The 19,079-nt window shown below is 49.7% G+C and overlaps 1 protein-coding gene across 1 annotated transcript in view; it reads right to left on the bottom strand.

The window, feature by feature from the left end:
• Positions 1 to 1,415: 1,415 nt before the first annotated feature.
• Positions 1,416 to 19,079, bottom strand: part of LOC110496810 (ephrin type-A receptor 7) — a 254,968-nt gene continuing 237,304 nt past the window's right edge. Inside the window, exons 11-17 of the mRNA XM_036952654.2 lie at positions 15,648 to 15,833; positions 10,178 to 10,239; positions 9,445 to 9,648; positions 7,410 to 7,562; positions 4,501 to 4,691; positions 4,094 to 4,282; positions 1,416 to 3,950 (exon numbers count right to left, since the gene is read on the bottom strand). Coding sequence (XP_036808549.1) covers positions 3,836 to 3,950; positions 4,094 to 4,282; positions 4,501 to 4,691; positions 7,410 to 7,562; positions 9,445 to 9,648; positions 10,178 to 10,239; positions 15,648 to 15,833 — 1,100 coding nt within the window. The 3' untranslated portion in view covers positions 1,416 to 3,835. The remainder of the gene's footprint in view (positions 3,951 to 4,093; positions 4,283 to 4,500; positions 4,692 to 7,409; positions 7,563 to 9,444; positions 9,649 to 10,177; positions 10,240 to 15,647; positions 15,834 to 19,079) is intronic.

Here is a 19,079-nt window from a genome sequence, read left to right as displayed (position 1 = left end):
CCACATAACCAGGACTTTACAATGATGCTTAAAAACTTGGAGAAATGTTGAGGTTTAGTGGGTTAAAATCTTCCAGGAAGTCACAGAGGGTGACGGAGGGACGTCAAATTTTGGCACTTTAGCGATTCTTTTTTCATGTTAAAAATCTGATTTAATTCTCCATGTGGTCTATATTAAAGAGAAATTCATTTAATATACCAGGATTTTAAAAATGTAATATTGGTGCAGAATTTCTACTTTAAAATATCAAAAGGACGGAAACGGCACTCTTTTGGAACGACTCAGCTGGCTAGACTAACTTACTTAGCAACCTAAAAATGTTTAGCTGACATGGGCTAATTTAGTGGCTGTAAGGAGGACACTACCTGGAGTAAGAGTTACCTACTTCAAATTCCTGAGTTGTAGCTTTTAATGCATTTTCCAACTTGAGTTATTCCCTGTAACCATTTCAATTCTTATTAAAATGTCCCATTTTTATTTTTTAAACCGCTGTCTGTCTCATGTTGTTACAATACCACACAAACGTGATGTGACAAGCCTTTCCACCTACAGGCTTGCATGCCACACAGTAGGCATCGCAGGGGGTGTTTGCCTTAAATTGGCCATCGTGGTAAAGACTACACGGCCCATAATCCCCTGCTCGACAGGTCACCTGGCCCGAGTGGCCTCATTATGGTTTAAATAGAGTAGAGGAGCAGGAGCTGCCAAAGTCAGAGGTTCAGTCCACCCACACTCGTCGCCTCAACTCCATCGTAAGTCATGGAGTTAAAGTCTTGGCTACCACCCATAAGGCCTTCTTTAAAAAAAAAAACATGTTTTACTCTCACATGTAAACTCCACTGACGTGTCACTCTACGCTCTGCCCAAAGCTGTCATCCAACTAATCAAATTAGTTTAGCACTTAAAGTGGCGCCAGAGACAGAAGAGGAAGTGAGACATCCCACTCCCTCATTTTTTGTGGTTCATATACAGCAAATTAACTAAGCAGACCAGACCCAGCTGCTATCGCACTGGTGCCTATGGGAGAGCCACCCCTTAAAACAGACCGGAACTGAGACAATTTTCTTTCAATGGTAAACGGCCTGAGTAAGACATCTTAATGTATCCACCATCTTTGGATGAGCTTCCCCAGAACAAGATTGAGGCCTGGGATTCACTCCTGACCACAATTCCAGGGCTCTTTCTCAACTAAGGCCTGGATTCAATCCGGAGAGTTCTTGCATGAGGTTGTGAACAGAACGTTTGCAGAGAAGAACAAAACAAAAAGGTGAACTGAAAGAGTTTAGTTTTCTGTGAGCTGATTGGCTGCATCATTTCACAAGGGGAATGAATCAGACTTGCATTGGAAGCAAGAACAGATAAATCTAGCTCAAAGCCTGAAGCACCCCAAAAACACAGACAAACGCTTGCTCTTAAGGGAGATAGTTTTTTTTTATAACACATTTCAATATTGCAACAGCCATCTGTCTTTCTAACAGGTAAAAATCATCCAAAAACTAAACAAAGAAAACATGTTTTAATATTCCAAACACACACGTTCATTGGCAACGGCCCTACATTTAAACCATAAAACCCCTACACAGTGAGCAGATATTTTCAACACATGGTTCTTCAAAGAAATTATAAAAATAGATTGCATTTTCAAATACATATTTACAGTATTAAACATTTTGTAATCGTCGAGTAGTAAACAGTGGGGGGGAGGGGGTGGGGGGGGGGGACAACAACTGAGTTAAGTTGCTAGCGAAAGGTCTATTTTGGTGTCTGCGTATACAGGGGTGGTGAGACTTTCTAGATATGTGCATGTGTGAATCTATAGGGCTGCGTTTACACAGGCAGCCCAATTCTGATCTTTCTCCACTTCTTGGTCTTTCGACCGATCAGATTAGCTCTTTCTACAATAAATGGGCAGAATATCAGAATTGTGCCTTTTGTAAACGCAGCCGAGAAGTATATTTTGGGTTTATATACAGTAATGTTAAGGCAAAACAGCTACAAAGAGAGAGTATGTAGGGAAGAGAGGAGGACATACACTGGTAGTCCTTTCATACCAGATACCTCACTATTACAATAACCCATCTACGAACCAAACGGAACCAATAAAACATCTACTGTGTAGCTAGCTACATGAGTATGATAGAAATCAAATAATTCCCCAAAACGTGTCAACTACGATTAAATGTTACCGTTTTTGTAAAATACATAATACTGACAAATGGAAGGGCTTGTAGATGCAGTGGGGGGTTGTGGGTCCTATGTCAGCTTGAGTTGCTGTCCCCCCCCCCCCCCCCCCAAAATAAATAAATAAATAAATGAGATCACTCTTACGACATTCTGAAATACTGCAATACTGTTTCTATAATGCAACACATCGATACCGTACATCCAGCGACACTGGACTCAAAATGTATAAGTCCTATATCAACTACTGGTAATTTGTTAACAGTATCCACATGATTCAATACCCCTGTCTATGAGAAGAAAACAGTCAACATTCTATAGTGTAAGTCCTCTTCATAATACCTTGTTCAGTACAGGACACCATTATTCAGTAACAGAATCCCTCAAACTGTAAAAAACAATACAATATTTCATGATTTACACTGAAACCAGAGGACATGTGCTTGGCAGCATCCTTAAACACAAAATGTAATTGATTATTTATTCAATCAAGTATGTCTATTTTGACCCTCGTAACCTCTTCCCGTCAGGAGGTTGTGTGAGAGTCTGTAAACTGTAAACGCAGAAATAAAAATGAATACATATTATATGCTGTATGTCAGCTTGAGACTTGACCTTTATTCTTAACAGTGCAATATACCCTTGTAGTGAAAATGCTTTTTAGATGGGAGAAATATATTAGCGAGACGCTACATGACACACCACTGACATCCCGGCTAAGGGACATTAGCCATTCCACACAGGGAGAGCAGAGACATTTCATGGAAAAATGTTAGACAAAAATATCAATTGTGTAACAGACGAAATAGGAATGAACAATCAAATACACGTAAATCCATTGTTTTGATTTACACAAATTCCTAGTTGTTTTTAAATCAGTCGTTTTTTCCTGAATGTACGTTTTTTCCAGCCTCATGATTGTTCGGGCCAAGAGAAGACACAGCCTGGGTTCCGCCCACACCGTGGGAACCTGTCACTTGAACACACCCCTGGGATAGGAGGTTTTTAACCACTGAACTGAGACCAGATTTACAATGTCAACTCTGCTCGACAGACAGCACTTTCTCCGTTGGTACCTTATCCCACTGTTCTGAGGCCAGTGGTAGTGGGCCAGCCCTGTTAGATGAACAGTACTTCTCAACCAGGGTGGCTTTAACCTCAGTTTTGAGACCAGTGGTTCAGTAGAGTATCACTTGAGGGGACTGTTCTTCTCCATCAAGGAAATGTTATTACCCCATGTTCTGAGACCAGTGGTAGAGTGCCAGACATTTTAGATGGACTGTACTTCTCCATCAGGGTAGTTTTAAGTCTATTTAACTACTGATCCAGGGCCAGTTGTAAGAGAGGAGATCTAGTTGATTCGGGTCAGCGTGCAGACAGAAGTCATGTGACCTCCGACAGAGTACGCTGATCACATGACTGGAAGATGCCTCCTTCCCAAGGACTTAAGAAAGGGAGGAGGGGCAAGACGGGGGAGAGAGAAGGGGAAAGAGTGGGTGGGTGAAGTGTGGGCGATATCTCTGCCCACCTCACTATCCACTTGATTTCGTCCATCTGAATGAGCGACGGGTCCTTCTATCCATCCGCTCGTCCGTCCGTCTGCACGTGTGTATGTGTGTGTGTGTGTATGTGTGTGTGTGTGTGTGTGTGTAGGTCAGACCTGCACCCCTCTGCCGTGCATCTGGATGACCTGGGCTCTAAGGGTCTGGATGGCAGACAGGATCTGTTTCTGGTGCTCCAGAGAGGTGACGCCTAGACTCAACACGTCTCTGTGAAGGAGACCCACAGCACAAAGACATCCGTTAGACTATACCAACTCGCATTCAGGTGCGCAAGCGCAAAAAGCAAGGCTTACGGAAAACGCACACTTGTTCACGCATCAACGCACACTCGCTCATTCAGAGCCACTCACTGGACTGTCATACGGGCCACAGACTCCAGGTAGCAGTATCCTGCCGCGGTGAAGTTGTCCTTGTAGCGCCCCATGTCCACCGCATCCAACCACTCCCCTACCGAGTTAAACGAGGGGAACGACGGAAGAGTCCGCTCTGCCAGGGAGATGGAGGAGCCCAGAGGGAGGGTTCCTAGCTGAGGGAGGGTTCTACGGATAGAAAGGGAGAGAGAGAGAGTTGTTATCATAAGCGCTAGTATTTCTACTCTGGTATGAAAACTCAGTGTGACGTGGGGAACCTGCTTGGACGACATAAACCATTTCCATGTCAGCCCACGTTGGCCAGCAGAGTCCTGTTACCTGTTAGCCTGTATGTTAACCCATGTTTAGCCCGTGTTAAGCACGGTTTCCAGGGGCCTATGTCCTACCTGCGTGCCAGTGTGGAGGAGCCGATGCCGTCGGGGCTGCGGATGCTCTTGCTGAGAGCCGAGTGGATCTGGCTGAAGGTGGGTCTCTCGGTCCTCTCCTTCTGCCAACAATCCAACATCAGCTGGTGGAGGTGGGGTGGACAGTTCATAGGGGCGGGCAGGCGGAAGCCATCCTCTATCGCTTTGATCACCTAGGACGAGGCGGAGAGAGAAGGCGTGTTAACCTACAGGGAGAAATGTTGATAGTGAACGAGGACTCCGGTGGCTTCAGGAGACATCCGAAACAATATCCCTTTACGCAAGGTTCTCTCAAAGAGCGAACCCATCAAACAGATCGGTCCCCCCTGTAAAGACTGCTCCAAAAACACTTCAAAAACATCATCTCTCAGTTTTAGAACACCGCGCTCCCAAGAAAAAGCTCGACCCGTCAATAAAACAAACAAAAGGTTGAAAATGTTCCTTTGAACCACATTCACCAAAAAACACCTGTCCTCTTCAGTTCCATCCTGACCTAAATTCAACCAAACAGTATTTCTCCATTGGCTAGCATCTTCCATTTCATCAGAGACGAAAAACAAAGGGCATGTTAGAGCAGGCTGTGGGGCTGGGTGAGTTAACGGTGATATTAACTATCCGTTTAGTGCATTAATATCTCAAGCGCTCAGCCAGCTTGGACTTTGACATTTCATTTGGAGAGTTCAGTGCCGTGAACATGGAGGTAGACAAAACGTCTGGATCGTGGTAAACCCTCACGGTTTCTATCCTGGCCGAGGGAGGGTTCATAGTCAGTCATTTCAACATGACACGGTCGTCTAGTTTGCCACTTTATTGTTCAGTGGAACGTTTTCGTAAGGAGTCATTTTAGACGGCATATTTGCACCAACAAGCGGTTGGCTTCAAAGTGAACTTTGTGAACTCTGACGAACCCTCTGTCTACTCTTAATAGTCAGGATGCTGCCTTGGATCAAAGACACTTTGAAATCACATTGTCTCACTTTCCTCTTCAACAAAGTCTCACACAACACTTCCTGTTGTGGTCGTCTGAAGTCATGTTTTCTTCAAAAGTTTTTTTTTTTTTTTTTTTAACTGTCTAGGAAAAGGACAGAGGGGAGGGAGGGAGCAGGGAACAAAAAAAACACCCTCATCGACTTCTCACACAAACAGGTGATGGCAGGGTGCTATCGATTGGACAATCTCCACACCCTCCTAAAATAGCTACACTTTCATTTCCTTAAAAGAGACTGTCGCTTTCTGCCGGGATTTTATGCTTCCTCTAAGAGCGGGGCGCGTGGTGGCACTTTGGGACGGCCACTAGAAAGGGACGTGGTGTCCTTAAGAGAAATAGGATTGGTCACAGAGCTGAAGTGGACTTATGCCAAATAGTCTCTTAGAGAAGCACCTGTGGCTTTCCCTCTTTAATAAGATCTGAGCTATCCCGAGTCAGAGTTCACACCGTTTTAGAGGAGAGAGACACAGACACAGAGACACAGACAGACAAAAAGGGAAGAAGAGAACGTATAAATAGAAAGGAGAAGAGAGAGATGAACAGGTAGGGAAGGTAATCACATAGGGAATGGGGTGAGGGAGGGGACAGAGAGATGAACAGGTAGGGAAGGTAATCACATAGGGAATGGGGTGAGGGAGGGGACAGAGAGATGAACAGGTAGAGAGAAGGTGATCACATAGGGAATGGGGTGAGGGAGGGGACAGACAGATGAACAGGTAGGGAAGGTAATCACACAGGGAATGGGGTGAGGGAGGGGACAGAGAGATGACAGGTAGAGAAGGTAATCACATAGGGAATGGGGTGAGGGAGGGGACAGAGAGATGAACAGGTAGGGAAGGTAATCACATAGGGAATGGGGTGAGGGAGGGGACAGAGAGATGACAGGTAGGGAAGGTAATCACATAGGGAATGGGGTGAGGGAGGGGACAGAGAGGCTGCACATGTGGAGAGCTTGAGACAGACGGGAGACAGAGAGTGAAGGAAGAGAGAGATGGGGGGATGCGAGAGAGAGTGAAGGAAGAGAGATGCGGGGGTGCGAGAGAGAGAGAGTGAAGGAAGAGAGAGGTGGGGGGATGCGAGAGAGAGTGAAGGAAGAGAGAGGTGGGGGGATGCGAGAGAGAGAGAGAGTGAAGGAAGAGAGAGGTGGGGGGATGCGAGAGAGAGAGTGAAGGAAGAGAGGTGGGGGGATGCGAGAGAGAGAGTGAAGGAAGAGAGGTGGGGGGATGCGAGAGAGAGTAAAGGAAGAGAGAGGTGGGGGGATGCGAGAGAGAGAGAGAGAGAGTGAAGGAAGAGAGAGATGGGGGGATGCGAGAGAGAGAGAGTGAAGGAAGAGAGAGATGGGGGTGCGAGAGAGAGAGAGAGTGAAGGAAGAGAGAGATGGGGGGTGCGAGAGAGAGAGAGTGAAGGAAGAGAGAGGTGGGGGGATGCGAGAGAGACAGAGTGAAGGAAGAGAGATGGGGGTGCGAGAGAGAGAGTGTGAAGGAAGAGAGATGGGGGATGCGAGAGAGAGAGAGAGTGAAGGAAGAGAGATGGGGGGATGCAAGAGAGAGAGAGAAGGAAGAGAGAGGTGGGGAGATGCGAGAGAGAGAGAGAAGGAAGAGAGAGGTGGGGAGATGCGAGAGAGAGAGAGAGAGTGAAGAAAGAGAGATGGGGGTGCGAGAGAGAGAGAGTGAAGGAAGAGAGAGATGGGGGGATGCGAGAGAGAGAGAGATTGGGGGATGCGAGAGAGAGAGAGATGGGGGGATGAGAGAGAGAGAGTGAGAGAGTGAGAGAGTGAGAGAGTGTGAGAGTGAGAGAGTGAGAGAGTGTGAGAGTGAGAGAGAGTGAGAGAGTGAGAGAGAGTGAGAGAGAGTGAGAGAGAGAGAGAGATGGGGGATGCAGGAGAGAGAGTCACTCTACTCACGTCCTGGTTGCCCATGTCCCAGTAGGGTCTCTCTCCGTAGGACATGACCTCCCACATGACGATGCCAAAGCTCCAGACGTCAGACGCTGAGCTGTAGCGGTGGTACTGGATGGCCTCTGGGGCCGTCCACAACACCACACTCTTCCCCCCATGCTGAGAGAGACAGAGAGCGAGAGATGTTCAAATCCACACTTGACATCTTGTATGAACACGCTTCATGTTAGCCTGCCTCGTCACAGCACAGCATTGTGTTAGGGTCTACTTTTAAACATCCTACTGCACTTTGCATCCATATACTGCCTCAAAAAAGAACACTAAACAGAACATCTAATCTAATCAACCACTGTCATCCCAGAGAGAGTGAAAACAGTGAGAGAGCGAGAAAGAGAAACCACAGGGAAACCCGGATTCGTTTTAGAAACTATTGTAAGTCGGTCTGCACTGCACACATCAGTTTCAACACAGAGAGGAAATACAAAGAACAAATGCAATTAAACGCGAACTTCTCCCACCGGCTTCAATGCGCTTCTATAAAATACTGAACTGTCATTTTAATGTAGGATTTTTATAGCATATTCTATAAGATAGGATTTTTATATTTATTAGGCGTAATATATTTAATAGGAGAAAATATCAGCTAGTTCTCTCAGCAGTGTGGTCTACTAAAATCGCTGAAGCTGGAGACTCATATCTCCCTCACTAACTTTAAGCACCAGCTGTCAGAGCAGCTCACAGATCATTGCACCTGTACACAGCCCATCTGTAAATAGCCCATCCAACTACCTCATCCACATACTGTTTTTAAAATAATATATATATTTAGCTCCTTTGCACCCCAGTATCTCTACTTGCACATTCATCTTCTGCACATCTATCATTCCAGTGTTGAATTGCTAAATTGTAATTATATCACCACTATGGCCTATTTATTGCCTTACCTCCCTTATCTAACCTAATTTTCACACACTGTACATAGACTTTTTTTACTGTATGTTTGTTTATTCCATGTCTAACTCTGTTGTTTGTTTGTGTCAAACTGCTTTGCTTTATCTTGGCCAGGTCGCAGTTGTAAATGAGAACTTGTTCTCAACTAGCCTACCTGGTTAAATAAAGGTGAAATAAATAAAAACATGGGTAAAGACTAAACAAGACAGTAAATCTAGTACCCATCACAGTGAGTAGTCTCACCAGTGGTGAAGATGGCCTCTACGGGTAAAGACTAAACAAGACAGTAGATCTAGTACCCATCACAGTGAGTAGTCTCACCAGTGGTGAAGATGGCCTCTACGGGTAAAGACTAAACAAGACAGTAAATCTAGTACCCATCACAGTGAGTAGTCTCACCAGTGGTGAAGATGGCCTCTACGGGTAAAGACTAAACAAGACAGTAAATCTAGTACCCATCACAGTGAGTAGTCTCACCAGTGGTGAAGATGGCCTCTACGGGTAAAGACTAAACAAGACAGTAGATCTAGTACCCATCACAGTGAGTAGTCTCACCAGTGGTGAAGATGGCCTCTACGGGTAAAGACTAAACAAGACAGTAAATCTAGTACCCATCACAGTGAGTAGTCTCACCAGTGGTGAAGATGGCCTCTACGGGTAAAGACTAAACAAGACAGTAAATCTAGTACCCATCACAGTGAGTAGTCTCACCAGTGGTGAAGATGGCCTCTACGGGTAAAGACTAAACAAGACAGTAAATCTAGTACCCATCACAGTGAGTAGTCTCACCAGTGGTGAAGATGGCCTCTATGGGTAAAGACTAAACAAGACAGTAAATCTAGTACCCATCACAGTGAGTAGTCTCACCAGTGGTGAAGATGGCCTCTACGGGTAAAGACTAAACAAGACAGTAAATCTAGTACCCATCACAGTGAGTAGTCTCACCAGTCTGGTGTAGATGGCCTCTATGGGTAAAGAGTAAAGACTATAGGTAGTAAGTAATATAATAGGACAAAAAAGTAATATACAGTAGTAGTTTATTTTTATTGTATAATTAGCTATTATATGTAATATCTGTGAGTAGTCTCACCATTGCGCTGTAGATGGCCTCCATCTTGTCCTCTTGGAGGGGTCTGAAGCCAGACACCTTGCAGCCCAGGCTTGCGTTGACCAGTACCTTGTGGGCGGCCAGGCGGCGGTGGACGAAGCCCATCTCTGTCAGGTACTTCATCCCAGAGGCCACGCCCCCCAGCATGTCCATCAACTGGAGCACAGAGAGCTGGCCCTCGTGCTTCTGGAGAGGGGGAGGGAGGGAGTGGGTTAGGACCATAGAGATGCAATATAATTAGCGTTGTTTTCCCAAAGTTCCAATTATTTCCAGAAATTCTGGTCCCAGGTTTCTGGATGTCCTGTTTTTCCCCTCCTTATTCCGGGAATTTCTGGAAAACCTGGGAATTTTGGGAAAGTGCCCAGAATTTGGCAACCCTAAATATAACACTGATATATTTAATGGGAGGTGGGTTGGGACCAACAATATCAGGCCCATTTGAAATTGTAACTTGGGACCTCTGGTGTGTCGAAATACATTTCAGTGCAATGGAGAACAAACTCAGTTATGAAGGATTGAATAACATGATGTGTTTTACTGTTAGTCATATGGCTTATAAACCCAATGATACACCATATGCCTAGGGATTTATTTCATACCAACATCTTATGTAACGTTTGGAAACTAGACCAGGAGTCATGGTGAGGTAAACACTGTTTTCTAAGAGCACAAAAAAAGACATGCGCACACACACCGTATGCACACACACACTTACCCTGAGGAAGGAGTCCAGGGACCCATTGGACATGCTCTCCAACACAATCATCATGGTGTTACCTACACACACACACACACACACACACACACACACATCAGTGTAGTCCAGTTGGCTCAGGGGCAGCAGTGGTTATGTACCGCCATCCTTCACCTTTTTGACCAGGTCTCTCTTGAAAAAGAAATGTTTCCTCAATGAGGAAAAAAACCCTGCATAAATAAAGGTTAAAAAACTGTGATCTGGAGGAGCAGAATGACCACGAGAGGGGGGAAGAGAGAGAGCGAGAGAAGACAGAAACACGAGAGGGGGAGAGAGAGAGAAAAGACAGAAACACGAGGGGAAAGAAGACAGAAACACGAGAGTGGGAGAGAGAGAGAGAGGACAGAAACACGAGAGGGAAAGAAGACAAAAACATGAGAGTGGGAGAGAGAGTTAGAGAGAAGACAGAAACACGAGGGGGAAAGAAGACAGAAACACGAGGGGGAAAGAAGACAGAAACACGAGAGTGGGAGAGAGAGAGAGAGAGAGAGAGAGAGAGGAGGACAGAAACACGAGGGGGAAAGAAGACTGAAACACGAGGGGGAAAGAAGACAGAAACACGAGGGGGGGGAGAGAGAGAGAGAGAAGACAGAAACACGAGGGGGAAAGAAGACAGAAACACGAGAGTGGGAGAGAGAGAGAGAGAGAGAGAGAGAGAGAGAGAGAGAGAGAGAGAGAGAGAGAGAGAGAGAGAGAGAAGACAGAAACACGAGGGGGAAAGAAGACAGAAACACGAGAGTGGGAGAGAGAGAGAGAGAGAGAGAGAGAGAGAGAGAAGACAGAAACACGAGGGGGAAAGAAGACAGAAATACGAGAGTGAGAGAGAGAGAGAAGACAGAAACGCGAGGGGGAAAGAAGACAGAAATACGAGAGTGAGAGAGAGAGAGAAGACAGAAACGCGAGGGGGAAAGAAGACAGAAATACGAGAGGGGGAGAGAGAGAGAGAGAGAGAGAGAGAGAGAGAGAGAGAGAGAGAGAGAGAGAGAAGACAGAAACACGAGGGGGAAAGAAGACAGAAATACGAGAGTGAGAGAGAGAGAGAAGACAGAAACGCGAGGGGGAAAGAAGACAGAAATACGAGAGTGAGAGAGAGAGAGAAGACAGAAATGCGAGGGGGAAAGAAGACAGAAATACGAGAGGGGGAAAGAGAGCGAGAGAGAAGACAGAAACACGAGAGTGGGAGAGAGAGAGAGAGAGAGAGAGAGAAGACAAACACGAGAGGGGGAAAGAAGACAGAAATACGAGAGGGGGAAAGAGAGCGAGAGAGAAGACAGAAACGCGAGGGGGAAAGAAGACAGAAATACGAGAGGGGGAAAGAGAGCGAGAGAGAAGACAAACACGAGAGTGGGAGAGAGAGAGAGAGAGAGAGAGAGAAGACAAACAGGAGAGGGGGAAAGAAGACAGAAATACGAGAGTGGGAGAGAGAGAGAGAGAGAGAAGACAAACACGAGAGGGGGAAAGAGAGAGAAGACAGAAACGCGAGGGGGAAAGAAGACAGAAACACGAGAGGGGGAAAGAGAGCGAGAGAGAAGACAGAAACACGAGAGTGGGAGAGAGAGAGAGAGAGAGAGAGAGAAGACAAACACGAGAGGGGGAAAGAGAGAGAGAAGACAGAAACACGAGAGGGGAAAGAGTGAGAGAGAAGACAGAAACACGAGAGGGGGAAAGAGAGAGAGAGAGAGAAGACAAACACGAGAGGGGGAAAGAGAGTGTGAGAGAAGACAGAAACACGAGAGGGAAAGAGAGAGAAAGAGAGAGAAAGAGAGAGAAGACAAACACGAGAGGGGGAAAGAGAGAGAAAGAGAAGACAAACACGAGAGGGGGAAAGAGAGAGAAAAGACAAACACGAAAGAGAGAAAGAGAGAGAGAAGACAGAAACACGAGAGGGGGAAAGAGAGAAAGAGCGAGAGAAGACAAACACAAGAGGGGGAAAGAGAGAGAGAACAGAAACACAAGAAAAACATGAGCTTTTATTGAGTGGTGGAATAAGGAGGGTGAGATGGTGAGCGAGTAGTCAGGAGAAAGGGATAGAAAGGGAGCGAGTAGTCAGGAGAAAGGGAGAGAAGGGGAGCGAGTAGTCAGGAGAAAGGGAGAGAAGGGGAGCGAGTAGTCAGGAGAAAGGGAGAGAAGGGGAGCGAGTAGTCAGGAGAAAGGGAGAGAAGGGGAGCGAGTAGTCAGGAGAAAGGGAGAGAAGGGGAGCGAGTAGTCAGGAGAAAGGGAGAGAAGGGGAGCGAGTAGTCAGGAGAAAGGGAGAGAAGGGGAGCGAGTAGTCAGGAGAAAGGGAGAGAAGGGGAGCGAGTAGTCAGGAGAAAGGGAGTGAAGGGGAGCGAGTAGTCAGGAGAAAGGGAGTGAAGGGGAGCGAGGAGTCAGGAGAAAGGGAGAGAAGGGGAGCGAGGAGTCAGGAGAAATAAAGGGAGAGAAGGGGAGCGAGTAGTCAGGAGAAAGAAAGGGAGAGAAGGGGAGCGAGTAGTTAGGAGAAAGGGAGTGAAGGGGAGCGAGTGGTTAGGAGAAAGGGAGAGAAGGGGAGCGAGTAGTTAGGAGAAAGGGAGAGAAGGGGAGCGAGTGCTTAGGAGAAAGGGAGAGAAGGGGAGCGAGTAGTCAGGAGAAAGGGAGAGAAGGGGAGCGAGGAGTCAGGAGAAAGGGAGAGAAGGGGAGCGAGGTGTCAGGAGAAATAAAGGGAGAGAAGGGGAGCGAGTAGTCAGGAGAAAGAAAGGGAGAGAAGGGGAGCGAGTAGTTAGGAGAAAGGGAGTGAAGGGGAGCGAGTAGTTAGGAGAAAGGGAGAGAAGGGGAGCAGTGGTTAGGAGAAAGGGAGAGAAGGGGAGCGAGTAGTTAGGAGAAAGGGAGAGAAGGGGAGCGAGTGGTTAGGAGAAAGGGAGAGAAGGGGAGCGAGCAGTCAGGAGAAAGGGAGAGAAGGGGAGCGAGTAGTTAGGAGAAAGGGAGAGAAGGGGAGCAAGTGGTTAGGAGAAAGGGAGAGAAGGGGAGCGAGTAGTCAGGAGAAAGGGAGAGAAGGGGAGCGAGTAGTCAGGAGAAAGGGAGGAAGCTGTGACTCCGCTAGTAACCAGGTGGTGTGTGCGTCAGACAGAGATGAGCATCGTAACATGGAAACTGAGGTCTTACACACACAGCCCCCTTGATGGCCGTGGCTGGGATTTAAGTGCCTCATAAATGGACACTATCAGTCCCCCTCAATCAAAGACAGACAGACTGGAGGAGAGGCAGGCAGGACTACACTATTACACGGCACCCTCACTCTGTTCGATCACATCATCCGTCTATGTTAGTATGCAAGACTAACATACAGAACTACTGCTTCACACTCCCCATCTAACTAACCGATCACTATCGCACCACACACACTGGCACACTATCGCCCCTCAATGAGTACGCTATGACATTTTCTATCCTGCTTCACTACAAGACACTCTACCTCTTCTACCAGATTAACTATCCTGCTGATCCCCCCCCCCCAACATACTACGCTACCGAGCACCCTACATGTCCCACCCCTCCCCTGGTGCCCCCTGCTGGACGCTTAGCTAGCAGCACGTCTCAGTCTCTCTAATGACCTTCCCTGCAGCGCTGCAGACCCTCAGATGGAGAGGGAGAGGAGGGAGGAGGCAGGAGAGAGGAGAGGGGGTGGGGGCTGACAGGTGGGCTGTGGGGGTGGAAGGGGTTGAATGGCGGGCTAGCGGGGGGTAAGCAATGCAATGCAGGTGATTTGCAATCTGAGGGTGGTGTGTGTGTGTGTGTGTGTGTGTGTGTGTGTTTGTGTGTTTGTGTGTGTTTGTGTGTGTGCTGTGTGTAAGTTTAATCGAGTGTGTGCACGCCCGCGTGTGAGGCGGTGTGGTGTGCGCGAAAGTGCGTTTCAGAATCCCGCTGTGTCTCTAGCACCAATTACCATATCCAGCACATCTGCTGCAGACTGTGTGTTCAGCCAGGCAGGCACTGCTCCCATCCAATCCCATCCCTCCCTGCCCTGGTTCTTCCTCACCTGACTCACACGCACCTTGCCCTTCTACAGTAGCCCTCTGAAACGCTCTAAACCTCTCCTCGCCTACCTTTCTCCGTCGACATTATACTTCATCCTCTCGCTTTCCCTCCCTCCCTTCCCTTGCTGGACCTCAACTGCTGTCTGTGTCACGTAGTTAATCGTATGAGGTTTGTGCGTTGAGTTTTGTGGTGGAGGAGATCTTTTTAGTTTGTCAGACAGGCACCCCCTTATTAAAGCATAGTAAATAGGAGCTAGGTGTACGGCGCAGTCGGAAAGTATTCAGACCCCTTGACCCCATTGTTTTCCCCCCCCTCATCAATCCACACACAATACCACATAATGACAATGTAACAATATTTTTACATTTATCAGTACTTTGTTGAAGCACCTTTGGCAGCGATTACAGCATCGAGTCTTGTTGGGTATGATACTACAAACTTGGCACACATGTATTTGGGGAATTTCTCCCATTTTTCTCTGCAGATCCTCTCAAGCTCTGTCAGGTTGGATGGGGAGCATCTCTGCACAGCTATTCTCAGGTCTCTCCAGAGATGTTTGATCGGATTTAAGTCCGGGCTCTGGCTGGGCCACTCAAGGGACATTCAGTGATTTGTCCCAAAGCCACTCCTGCGTTGTCTTGGCTGTGTGCTTAGGGTCGTTGTCCTGTTGGAAGGTGAACCTTCACCCCACAGCATGATGCTGCCACCTCCATACTTCACCGTAGGGTTGGTGCCAGGTTTTCGCCAGACGTGACACTTGGCATTCAGGCCAAAGAGTTCAATCTTGGTTTCATCAGACCAGAGAATCTTGTTTCTCATGGTCTGTGAGTCCTTTAGGTGCTTTTTGGCAAACTCCAAGTGGGCTGTCATGAGCCTTTTACTGAGGAGTGGCTTCTGTCTGGACACTCTACTCTAGGAAGTGTCTTGGTGGTTCTAAACTTCTTTGATTTAAGAAGGATGGAGGCCACTGTGTTCTAGGAGACCTTCAATGCTTTGACATGTTTTGGTACCCTTTCCCAGATCTGTGCCTCGATACAATCTTGTCTCGGGGCTCTACGGACAATTCCTTCGACCTCATGGCTTGGTTTTTGCTCTGATATGCACTGCCAACTGTGGGACCTGATATAGACAGGTGTGTACCTTTCCAAATCATGTCCAATCAAGTTGTAGAAACATCTCAAGCATGATCAACGGAAATAGGATGCACCTGAGCTCAGTTTTGAGTCTCATAGCAAAGGGCCCAAATACTAATCTTAATAAGATATTTACGTTTTTTATTTTTAATACATTCTAAAAACCTGTTTTCGAAATGTCATCAATTTTAGAATAAGGCTGTAACGTGACAAAATGTGGAAAAGGGGAAAGGGTCTGAATACTTTCCAAATGCAGTGTAAGTGCGTACAGGCTAGGGGTTCATTTGTGATTTAGGTAACTAGCTCACCGCTGGTGATGACCCCCTCTAGACGGACAATGTTGGAGTGGTCAAACTGTCCCAGTATCCCTGCCTCGCTGAGGAAGGAGCGCCTCTGTTTCTCTGAGCAGCCGGCCCTCAGTGCCTTGATGGCCACTGGAAGCTCCCGCTTACTGGGCAGCTTGAGACAGCCACGACACACCTCCCCAAAGTCACCTGCAGGTGGAGACACAGAGAGAGGGTTAGATAGTGGACTACAGTAATGGTTTACCAGAGAGAGTTGGGGGTGAGTGAGTGTTAGAGAGAGAGAGCAGAGGAAAGAGAGAGAGAGAGAGCAGAGGAAAGAGAGAGAGAGAGAGAGAGAGAGAGCGGAGGAGCGAGAGAGAGAGAGAGAGCGGAGGAGCGAGAGAGCGGAGGAGCGAGAGAGAGAGAGAGTGGAGGAGCGAGAGAGCGGAGGAGCGAGAGAGAGAGAGCGGAGGAGCGAGAGAGAGAGCGGAGGAGAGAGAGAGAGAGCGGAGGAGCGAGAGAGAGGAGGAGCGAGAGAGAGAGCGGAGGAGCGAGAGAGAGAGCGGAGGAGCGAGAGAGAGAGAGCGGAGGAGCGAGAGAGAGAGAGCGGAGGAGCGAGAGAGAGAGAGCGGAGGAGCGAGAGAGAGAGAGAGAGAGCGGAGGAGCGAGAGAGAGCGGAGGAGCGAGAGAGAGCAGAGGAGAGAGAGCGAGAGAGCGGAGGAGAGAGAGAGAGAGCGGAAGAGCGAGAGAGCGGAGGAGCGAGAGAGAGCGGAGGAGCGAGAGAGAGCGGAGGAGCGGAGGAGAGAGAGAGAGAGCGGAGGAGAGAGAGAGCGGAGGAGCGAGAGAGAGAGAGAGCGGAGGAGCGAGAGAGAGAGAGAGCGGAGGAGCGAGAGAGAGAGAGCGGAGGAGCGAGAGAGAGAGAGCGGAGGAGCGAGAGAGAGAGCGGAGGAGCGAGAGAGAGAGAGCGGAGGAGCGAGAGAGAGAGAGCGGAGGAGCGAGAGAGAGAGAGCGGAGGAGCGAGAGAGAGAGAGCGGAGGAGAGAGAGAGAGAGAGCGGAGGAGCGAGAGAGAGAGAGCGGAGGAGCGAGAGAGAGAGCGGAGGAGCGAGAGAGAGAGCGGAGGAGCGAGAGAGAGAGCGGGGGAGCGAGAGAGAGAGCGGAGGAGCGAGAGAGAGAGCGGAGGAGCGAGAGAGAGAGCGGAGGAGCGAGAGAGAGAGGAGGAGAGAGAGAGAGCGGAGGAGCGAGAGAGAGAGCGGAGGAGCGAGAGAGAGAGAGAACGGAGGAGCGAGAGAGAGAGCGGAGGAGCAAGAGAGAGAGAGCGGAGGAGCGAGAGAGAGAGAGCGGAGGAGCGAGAGAGAGCGGAGGAGCGAGAGAGAGAGCGGAGGAGCGAGAGAGAGAGAGAGAGAGCGGAGGAGCGAGAGAGAGAGAGAGAGCGGAGGAGCGAGAGAGAGAGAGAGCGGAGGAGCGAGAGAGAGAGAGCGGAGGAGCGAGAGAGAGAGAGCGGAGGAGCGAGAGAGAGAGCGCGGAGGAGCGAGAGAGAGAGCGCGGAGGAGCGAGAGAGAGAGAGCGGAGGAGAGAGAGAGAGAGAGAGAGCGGAGGAGCGAGAGAGAGAGCGGAGGAGCGAGAGAGAGCGGGGGAGCGAGAGAGAGCAGAGGAGCGAGAGAGAGAGAGCGGAGGAGCGAGAGAGAGAGCGGAGGAGCGAGAGCGGAGGAGCGAGAGAGAGCGGAGGAGCGAGAGAGAGAGCGGAGGAGAGAGAGAGAGAGCGGAGGAGAGAGAGAGAGAGCGGAGGAGCGAGAGAGAGAGAGAGAACGGAGGAGCGAGAGAGAGAGAGAGAACGGAGGAGCGAGAGAGAGCGGAGGAGCGAGAGAGAGAGAGAGCGGAGGAGCGAGAGAGAGAGAGCGGAGGAGCGAGAGAGAGAGAGCGGAGGAGCGAGAGAGAGAGAGCGGAGGAGCGAGAGAGAGAGAGAGCGGAGGAGCGAGAGAGAGAGAGAGCGGAGGAGCGAGAGAGAGAGAGAGCGGAGGAGCGAGAGAGAGGAGGAGCGAGAGAGAGAGAGGAGGAGCGAGAGAGAGCGAGAGAGAGAGAGCGGAGAAGCGAGAGAGAGAGAGCGGAGGAGCGAGAGAGAGCGGAGGAGCGAGAGAGAGCGGAGGAGCGAGAGAGAGCGGAGGAGCGAGAGAGAGAGAGAGCGGAGGAGCGAGAGAGAGAGAGAGAGAGAGCGGAGGAGCGAGAGAGAGAGAGAGCGGAGGAGCGAGAGAGAGAGAGAGCGGAGGAGCGAGAGAGAGAGAGAGCGGAGGAGCGAGAGAGAGAGAGAGAGCGGAGGAGCGAGAGAGAGAGAGAGAGAGCGGAGGAGCGAGAGAGAGAGAGAGAGAGCGGAGGAGCGAGAGAGAGCGGAGGAGCGAGAGAGAGAGAGAGCGGAGGAGCGAGAGAGAGAGAGAGCGGAGGAGCGAGAGAGAGAGAGAGCGGAGGAGCGAGAGAGAGAGAGAGCGGAGGAGCGAGAGAGAGAGAGAGCGGAGGAGCGAGAGAGAGAGAGAGCGGAGGAGCGAGAGAGAGAGAGAGCGGAGGAGCGAGAGAGAGAGCGCGGAGGAGCGAGAGAGAGAGAGGAGGAGCGAGAGAGAGAGAGGAGGAGCGAGAGAGAGAGAGTGGAGGAGCGAGAGAGAGAGAGAGGAGGAGCGAGAGAGAGAGAGGAGGAGCAAGAGAGAGAGCGGAGGAGCGAGAGAGAGAGAGAGCGGAGGAGCGAGAGAGAGAGAGAGAGCGGAGGAGCGAGAGAGAGAGAGCGCGGAGGAGCGAGAGAGAGAGAGGAGGAGCGAGAGAGAGAGAGAGGAGGAGCGAGAGAGAGAGAGGAGGAGCAAGAGAGAGAGCGGAGGAGCGAGAGAGAGAGAGAGCGGAGGAGCGAGAGAGAGAGAGAGCGGAGGAGCGAGAGAGAGAGAGAGAGCGGAGGAGCGAGAGAGAGAGCGGAGGAGCGAGAGAGAGAGAACGGAGGAGCGAGAGAGAGAGCGGAGGAGCGAGAGAGAGAGCGGAGGAGCGAGAGAGAGAGCGGAGGAGCGAGAGAGAGAGAGCGGAGGAGCGAGAGAGAGAGAGCGGAGGAGCGAGAGAGAGAGAGCGGAGGAGCGAGAGAGAGAGAGCGGAGGAGCGAGAGAGAGAGAGCGGAGGAGCGAGAGAGAGAGAGAGGAGGAGCGAGAGAGAGCGAGAGAGAGAGAGCGGAGGAGCGAGAGAGAGAGAGCGGAGGAGCGAGAGAGAGAGAGAGCGGAGGAGCGAGAGAGAGAGAGAGAGCGGAGGAGCGAGAGAGAGAGAGAGAGCGGAGGAGCGAGAGAGAGAGAGCGGAGGAGCGAGAGAGAGAGAGCGGAGGAGCGAGAGAGAGAGAGCGGAGGAGCGAGAGAGAGAGAGCGGAGGAGCGAGAGAGAGAGAGCGGAGGAGCGAGAGAGAGAGAGCGGAGGAGCGAGAGAGAGAGAGCGGAGGAGCGA

Source organism: Oncorhynchus mykiss, chromosome 18 (genome assembly GCF_057628025.1).
Source record: "Oncorhynchus mykiss isolate SJ-2025 chromosome 18, ASM5762802v1, whole genome shotgun sequence".
In the NCBI taxonomy this organism is placed as follows: domain Eukaryota; kingdom Metazoa; phylum Chordata; class Actinopteri; order Salmoniformes; family Salmonidae; genus Oncorhynchus; species Oncorhynchus mykiss.
Note: the sequence above shows the minus strand (reverse complement) of the source record. Positions and strands in the feature narration are given on the sequence as shown.